The sequence below is a fragment of the Urocampus carinirostris genome, chromosome 14 (genome assembly GCF_059441175.1).
Source record: "Urocampus carinirostris isolate Australia breed hairy pipefish chromosome 14, RoL_Ucar_1.0, whole genome shotgun sequence".
NCBI classification, from domain to species: Eukaryota; Metazoa; Chordata; class Actinopteri; order Syngnathiformes; family Syngnathidae; genus Urocampus; species Urocampus carinirostris.
Window position 1 is genome coordinate 137,688 of NC_142362.1, and position 8,549 is coordinate 146,236.

The 8,549-nt window shown below is 48.3% G+C and overlaps 1 protein-coding gene across 1 annotated transcript; it reads left to right on the forward strand.

The window, feature by feature from the left end:
- Positions 1-103: 103 nt before the first annotated feature.
- On the forward strand, positions 104-8,502 carry cnot11 (CCR4-NOT transcription complex, subunit 11). The gene is made up of 7 exons (XM_088353040.1): positions 104-722; positions 2,334-2,498; positions 3,052-3,204; positions 4,462-4,664; positions 6,521-6,723; positions 7,752-7,848; positions 7,924-8,502. The coding sequence occupies exons 1-7, from the start codon at positions 419-421 to the stop codon at positions 8,122-8,124; spliced, it is 1,326 nt and encodes a 441-aa protein (XP_088209166.1). The 5' UTR covers positions 104-418; the 3' UTR covers positions 8,125-8,502.
- The last annotated feature ends 47 nt before the right edge of the window (positions 8,503-8,549 follow it).

The following is an 8,549-nucleotide window of genomic DNA, read 5'->3' on the forward strand; positions in this document are numbered from 1 at the left end:
TGATCTTTTTTTAAAAAAAGGTTTCTACTTCCCGAATTTCGCCGCTCGAGCGTTCTATTTGGACTTCATTTCCCATAAGGCCTTGGGCTAAAAAAAATCAGCCATTCACGACGTTGAAAACGCCTCTTCCCCTCGAAGACGCTTAAACGTCAATTTAAACGAGGAGCACGCCGGCTTCTCCGCGTTCTTTCCTCGGAAATTGACGGCAAAAGTGGATTCTTTTGGGCTCGCTGGAACTTTTCCGGCCGCAAAAACAATCTCCCGGCGGGTTCTTTTAAATTCGCTATGCTTCGTCGTTTTCTCCGTTAGCCGCGAACTAGCATCCTCTAGCTAGTTAGCAAGAAGCTAAGTCCAGGACCAGCAACGATGGCCCGAATCGAAAGCCGATCCGCTTGAAGGAGGAAGGCGAGCGAGCACCATGACGCTGGCCCCGAAAGAGCTGTCCAATTTACTGGGCATCATCTCGGAAGAAGCTTGCACCAACACCTTCGAGACGCTCTCCACGCATTTCCACCATTACTTCGGCAAGGCGGAGCACTTCCGGGCGGGTTCGGTCCTGGTGCTGCTCCTCCAGCAGCCCGACCTTCTCCCCAGCTCCCCGCAGAGGATCACGGCCCTCTACCTCCTGTGGGAGATGTACCGCACCGAACCGCTGGCCGCCAACCCCTTCGCCGCCGTCTTCGCCCACTTGCTCAACCCGGAGCCCGAGAAGCTCCTTTCAGGTGAGCGCAGACGTAATGCCGAGAAATGCATCCCTAGCCACTATAACCACTTTAACTTCGTTTTATCTCACTTTGATATCACTTTTCGGGAATGTCATGGTGACTATATAACCAAAAGCACTTGGTCTTGCATATGTTGGGAATGTAATACAACTTAAAGCATTCCGTCTTTGTATTTGTCGTGAATGCAATCGAACGGTAATGCACACCGTATGTAAATCACTTTTGAGCAGGCAACGTGTTTATTTTGCCTTTTCTATTCAAATCGCTCGTATTAAAACTGTTATGCACTCTACCATAAAGCTTATTTTAGCATAATAAACTTTAAGGTAGAGTGCATAAGTTCTCAAAAGTGTTTTGTATACGGTGTGCATTACCGTTCGATTTCATTCACAACAAATACAAAGACGGTTTAAGTTGTATTACATTCCCAACAAATGCAAGACCAAGTGCTTTTGGTTATATAGTCACCATGACATTCTTGAAAAGTGACATCAAAGTCCGATAACACGAGGTCAAAGTGGTTATAGTAGCGAGGGGATGCAAATCTCAGCAGGGATGCATTTCTCAGCATGACACCAGAAACCCTTCTCCACCCCGACACGTTTCCTCTAAAGCCGCTCTCCGGACAAGATCCAATTCATCGATGGATTTTTGGTCACCGTGTGCCATTGGCGGATTCCGAGAAATGAGAATACTGCCGGAGCCTGTGTCCCATATCCACAAATACACCGCTTTACACTTGTCTCCTTCCCGCAATGACCTGAGATTTTTGAGGCTCATTCTGTTTATAACATGGTGCAAGAAAATAAATATTCAGTGGCTGACAAAAGAAGCCCTGTGTTGGGGAAAAATACGACATTACCAATGTATCGTTTACCAAATTGTTCGAATTGGTTATCTGACTATCAACCAAACACAAACTTCATTCTCTTAACAATGCATGCTCGTTTCTTAATTTAGGGAAAATATTGACAAGAGACGGGCATTTTCACACGGGGGCAGATTGATTTTTCCTAAAGTATTTAAGTGAATTCCATCAACTTTAGCCGAATTATTGTCGAATTAGTCTTGGTCGAGCCTCCCTCTCATTCTCCGATCTGTTCTCCCATCTCTCTTCTTCCGTCCACGTCTTTTCACAAGTCCCCGACATGGTGCCCGTAGTCCCCCTAAAAACACACACGGTATCTTGTGGAGTGGTTCTGAAAGTAATTCACCGGTGACGAGTCATTATCATTTCCTTGGAAATTTGATTTCTAACTGGGATCATATTTTAGTGGTTGACCTTGGTCAGTTGGATCCCTTGAGCAGACAAGTGTTAGGGGCACCCTTTCCTGTGGTGCGTCTCGGGTGGCACCAAGCCAAGTTAACCGCTGGACTACGAAACATTTCAACCATACTTCTAATAATTCCATCCTGGTGGTAGAGACATTTTCAATGTAGTTTTAATATTCTAGTTACTTATGTTGTTTTTGGGTACAAGTATTTCATCTGCAAGGGGCCCTTCATGTCTTCCTTTTGCTTTGTGTCAATCGAGAGCGGCATGATTCCCGGTTGTGTCGCAAATGAACAGGCTTTGAGATGTTGTAACGGCGTGCGCCGCGTCCTCAGGTTTCCTGCCGGCCGTCACGCCGGCGGAAAAGTTTTTCCTGTCGCAGTTGATGTTGGCGCCTCCCCGGGATTTGTTCAAAAAGAGCCCCAGGCAGGTGGCCTGCATGGACGTCGGCGCCGTGCCGCAGTCCGTGGATATCAGCGGCCTGCAGCTCGCCCTGGCAGGTAACCGACCCGCGTGCGCTAAAACACCGGGGGAGGACGCTCACTCGGCCAAAAACTGAAAACTCACGGGGGCCGGACTCGTCGATTAACGACTGAGGCGGGAGGAGCAGAGAAAACAAGAGGAAAGGGAGAGAAATGGATAGAAAATGAGAAAGCAGTGCGAAAGACTGGGATAGAAAGAAAAATAAGACAACAGGAGAGATAAACGATAGAAAAAGGGAATTAAAAAGAGATGGAGATAGAGAGAACAAGAAAAAGGTAAGGGAATGAGCTAGTCAAGGCAAAAGAGGGAAGGGGTGAGAAAGCGATAAAAAAGAGATGAAGATAGAAAGAAGAAAACGAGAGAAAGGGAAAGAGAACTGGATAAAGAGCAATAGAGCCAGTTGTTTTGCGAATAGCACTTAGCTTTGGCGCCATCAAAGGGACATATTTCCAACGGCAGCTCATTTTTCTCCGCGTCGTCTCACGGGCCGGATTCGGCCCGTCGGCGCTCCGCGTCCGGCCCGCGGGCTTTAGCTTTGACGCCTTTGCTTTTCTCTGGTTTTCATTGGAGAGCGGCAGTCGGAGTTACCCACGCAGAGCAAGGCCAGCTTCCCCAGCGTCCTGGACCATCCCGACCCGGACTCGTCCGACTCGGGCTTCGACAGTTCCGTGGCCAATCGGATCATCGAGTCGCTGGTCACCGGGCCGCGACCGCCGATAGAAAGTAAGGACGCTCGCTTCTCTTGTTTGTACGGGTGCCGGAAATACTTGCTTCCGTTTGAAAGGCGTGTATTCGAGGTCGGGAAAACGATCGAACTCGGGGCGAAGTGCTCGAAATGCTATGTTTCTTGGCAGTCTGACTCAATAGACCTCGCAAACAATAAGGGAAAAAAATGACGCTGACCCGTCTGCTCTGTCACGAAAGCGTCACCACCCCCTACTGGTCGCACCCAAGAGGACGGCTCTATTTAGAAAACCGGCTCTTTTGGCTCCCGAACGGCTCCGCAGATCTTTGGTTCTTAAATACATGATCGATATAAACCTTAAGCACCAAATGATTGGGTCATTTCCGATGTGTTGTGGGGGATCCCTGAAAAGCACCTGAAACGGTATTTGAAATATTGACTGAACTACCCAAAAAAGTACAAAACAATTTGAGCTTTTTACACTCTGAACAGATGAATTCAAACGCAAAATCCTTGAAAATACAAAATAAAATCAAAATTAAAAATATGAACTCGGTGCTATGAATGAAAAAATGCAAAAAAATAACTACAATTCTATTTTGATGCAGGTCTTCTGAAAAACATGCAAAAAAAATCTCTAAAATTGGTAAAACTAAAAGCGAAAGCTCAGCAGTCGATTGAAAGATGGAATGCACTCTTCTGTGGAGCACTCAATATCATTAAAATGAGTCCAAATTTGGCCCGTTTTTGGGCGGCAGTAGCTCAGGAGGTAAAGCGATCGTTTTAGGATTAAGGGATCCCAGCTCGAATCCCGGCTTGTCCGTGTTACATGCCAAAGTGTCCTTGGGTAAGACACTGAACCCCCAATAAGCAGGTTAGCGCCTTACATGGCTGCACAGATCACGGCCGCTATTGGGAAATGTGAAGCACATTGTAAAGCGCTTTGGGAAGTCTTGACTTGAAAAGCGCTATAGAAATGCAGATCATTTCATTTTATATTTTTTTAAAAAGCAAAAGCAAAATGTATAGTATATACAGTGCTTTCTTTTTTTGTGTCTTTGTATTGAATTCAATTGTAAACAAATGTGACGTGGCCAACGGTCGAGGTAGAACGGCGGAATTTGGTGTCAACCGATGGCTGCCCATTGACACAAAAAAATAGGAACGGCTCGAAACGGTACAAGGCGTGCGCTAGCAGCAAGATAGCCCCTTTAATTTAGTCCTCAGAGTCGACCGGAAAAGGCCACGAAAAGGATTCGGCGAGTTGATATTCCGCGTGTGGTCCCGTCGGGCAGGTCACTTCCGTCCCGAGCTGATCCGTCCGCCTCCCCCCCTGCACGCCTGCGAGGACGAGCTGGCCTGGCTCAACCCCACCGAGCCGGACCACCGCGTCCACTGGGACCGATCCATGTGTGTCAAGAACGGCACCGGGCTGGAGATCAAGCGGGTCATGGCCAAGGCCTTCAAGAGTCCCCTCTCGGCGCAACAGCAGTCGCAGGTGAGTCCGCCCAAGACTAGGGTGGTCCTTATTTTTCGACTTTTAAAATTTCATGCTCTGACCCCTTGAATATGTTCCAATATATACAAAACGTAATTAGGCAAAGTTTCATCAAAATCAAAGGATATTTAGAGGTCGCTCAAGGCCTCTGAAATTTTGGTATGAAAAATAAGGATTTTTCGCACATTATATCAGACCTAGTGTACAAAGTTACTTGTAACTTTTCTTGTGTTACAATTATAAGCAATGGACTGAAATTGGATGTTCTAAAACGCCGTACACATAGGGTTAAGAAAATTGCCAAAATTTTACCATTTTGGGAAATTTCAAAGTCGTTGAGCTACCTCTAAATATTATCCAAATTGTTCAAAATTGCACACAGTGTGTTTTTATCGATATAAGAACATATGCGGGGGGTCAGAGCCCAATATTTCAAAAAAAAAAAATTTCGACCCCCATTAAGGACCACCCTACCCAAGACTGCCCCCTTTGAGTCCTGTCCGGGACACAAAATAACGGGGGTCCTTTAAAGGCGGCGTTTCATCTTTTTAGGGGTTTGTTCCTCTCCCAACGGGAAAGCGGAAGGGCTCTTTGTACTCCGTCGAGCGTTATTAATGCATACCGAAGAGATGCGCTTTTCCAACTGGCAATCGTGCTCCACAGAAATAGAGCGCTGACATTCGTTTACGCGCGGCGAAGCGGAGACGAGGAAGATAATCCGGTGCGTGGAATGGATTTTATGATTTGGAAGACGCCAAGGCAAAAAACCTCGAGCCGGGTGCCGGCGCACCGAAGCGCGAAAGGGTCAAAAACGAAGCGCGCTCTCGAGTCGGTCAGAAGACCCGAGGATGGCAAAAAGTGTCTCTGTTTCCGTCATTTAAAAAGTCCCACGCCGATGCCCGATCACGCTCCAAAACTAAAAACGATGGCGCCTTTAAATGACCCGATGCGGACAATTGGCCACGAAGCGGCTGCTCATCTAGAAATGGCCCTTACGCGTGTTTGCCGCGCATCGGACTCCGACTCTAGAGGCGTTCGGCACTGCCGATTTCGGTTCGAGTTCAGTTTGCTTAAGCCGGGACAATCGCGATTGACCGTGTCCCTTCCTTGACAAGGGAAAGTTGGCTTCATCAGAAAAACGGTGGGATTTGTGTACTTGAATCCTTTTGAATCGTACTTTTTCTTTGATAGAGTCGGTGGATGACGACAAGTACAGAGAAAAATCAGTGCGGGGTTACCCATTTTAAGTTTGGAGTTGTGGGGTTCTCTGCAAAAGTACACGGTGCGAGTCGTTTTGACACGATACCTTCGTCATGTCACGTTTGTGCGTGTCCGTTCTGTATCATTGGCTAATGACACTCAAGTGAAGCGTTTTGGATTGGATTCTAGATGAGCATCGGGTATAGGACATTATGCTCAGTACAATTTAACCATGCTTCATCTTTTATTTATTCAATTTGAAAAGTGAACATTTTTAATGGCGTACATGATAAAAATAGAACACCTTTAAACAATTGACGGTACCTTCCGGCAGCGCTTCATCGTACACCATTTTCATTTCTTCTTGGACTTGATCTTCGTTGCCACTCTTTTACCCTTTTCCTTCCCCCGACGCCCTCTACTGTTAAGGAGTGTAATTGCCCCTCATTTTTCTTTCTGGTTCTCGGCACGCGTTTGCCAAGGAAAAGTCTTGCGACCTACAGGAAATATTTCTTTGGTAAACGCACACGCGAGATAAAAATGTCACGTACCCATTTGGCCATGAAAAAGGTGGACAAACCCCGGATTTATTAGACCAATAGTCTTGTGTTTTACGTTTCGAAATATCTCTTCCTATCTATAAATATCTCTCCTAGTTGCTGGCGGAGCTGGAGAAGGACCCCAAGCTGGTTTACCACATCGGGTTAACCCCCGCCAAGCTCCCCGACCTGGTGGAGAACAACCCGCTGGTGGCCATCGAGATGCTCCTCAAGCTGATGCAGAGTAGTCAGATTACCGAGTACTTCTCCGTGCTGGTCAACATGGACATGTCCTTGCACTCCATGGAGGTCGTCAACAGGTAAGGAACCTGTACCGCGCCTCGCCCGATCCCTTCGCGGAAGAGTTTAGAGGGGGAACGTCGACGCGTCCGCAATATTGGTAAAATGGAGAGCGTTTAAAACCACCGTCGAGGAGAAGCCAACGGGCATATACGGGTGAGGTGCACGAGGCGGCGCTTCTCAAATAGGAGGGGGCGTGTTTGAAATTTCTCGGGTGCAAAAATATGGAGTGCCGTACGCTAGGAGGCAGTGGGTCTTTAGTTAACATTCTGCCTCCGGGGACTGCATCGTGTAGGCAAGAAGCGGACCCTCAAAATATTTAACACGGATAGACGGGGTCGAGAGACGAGCGCTTCCTCCTGAAAACTAAGACGAGGGCGTTTTGGTGAAGCGAATGCGGCACTTGGCTTCGTTGTGAGCGCAATGGAAGACTGGCGTGTTGTTGGCAGCAGACGGCATGTCGCAAACGAATGAAGCTGTCACTTCTAGTCGTGACACCCCGATCATCGTGCGGAAAAAAGGCCAAAGATTTGACTCCAAATGGAGGTGACGCGTGAGCACCGATATCGAGCAACGGCTGTTTTGTCGCAAAACCCCGTTATGCCCTACTTTGGGTGAGACTAACGCCAAAGCCGGGTCTCCTTTGACATGGAGCGGGAGCGGGGGAACGTCTGCTCCGAAACGCTGCGTATCGCAAAACGTGCTCGTTCGTTTATATCCTCTTAAAGTAGAAACGGACGACGGGATGCTCGAAAACCAACTATATGAAGGGATTCCGATGGCTAGACTTAAATCCTTTGTAGCGGTTGTGACTAGATGTAAAAAATGCCGTGATCACCAGCAAAGCTTAAGGAACCCGAGCTCTTTGTTCCAGGTGCGCTATCGAGAATTAGTACAAAGTAGGAACTCGGAAGAGCCGATTATTTTGACACCGTTTCAAACGTCGATTCTTAGAGAACGGCTCGAGTTTTGTTCTTTCCGAGTTTGAGAAAAGCGCTTCAGCGAGGCGTCGCTGTGCCAAACTCACCGCTCGCTTGACCGCGATCAGGTTGACCACGGCGGTGGATCTGCCGCCCGAGTTCATCCACCTTTACATCTCCAACTGCATCTCCACCTGCGAGCAGATCAAAGACAAGTACATGCAGGTAAGGCCCCGCCGTCGCCGTCTCGACCGAGGAAAGTAAGAAACGCCGACGCGACCGTCTCTCGTGGCCGCGCAGAACCGTCTGGTGCGCCTGGTCTGCGTCTTCCTGCAGTCGCTGATCCGGAACAAGATCATCAACGTCCAGGACCTGTTCATCGAGGTCCAGGCCTTCTGCATCGAGTTCAGCCGGATACGGGAGGCGGCCGGACTCTTCCGCCTGCTCAAGAGTTTGGACACGGGCGACGCCGCCGCCCCGGATGCCAAAACCGCCAAGTGAACCCGCCGAGTACTCTGTCGGGGGCGACGGACGCCTTTTAGCCGTCGTGCGGCAGGGGGGAAAAAAAATCGCACATAGGGGCCGGACTAGTAGATACGAGACGGGGTGTTAGAAGAGTGGGAAAAAGAAACGGGGTGAGAGTGAAAAAAGGGAGAAGGATGAGAGAAAAAGTCATTTAGAGCAAGTGTCGACATCAGGTGGACTTGTTTGAACGTGCGGCTCGTTTTCCCCTCGCACTTCTCCGGGGCCAGACGAATACCCTTGGCGGGCACGATCCGGCGTACTGGCCGCATCTTTAACACCCGTGCTCTACATAATGGTTGCTTCTTCTTTCAATGAACAATTTTGGAAATAAAAGTTCTTTTAGGGAATTGAAAACGTTCTGTGTGTGTGTGAGACTTCTTGGCGGGCAAAATGGAAGCACC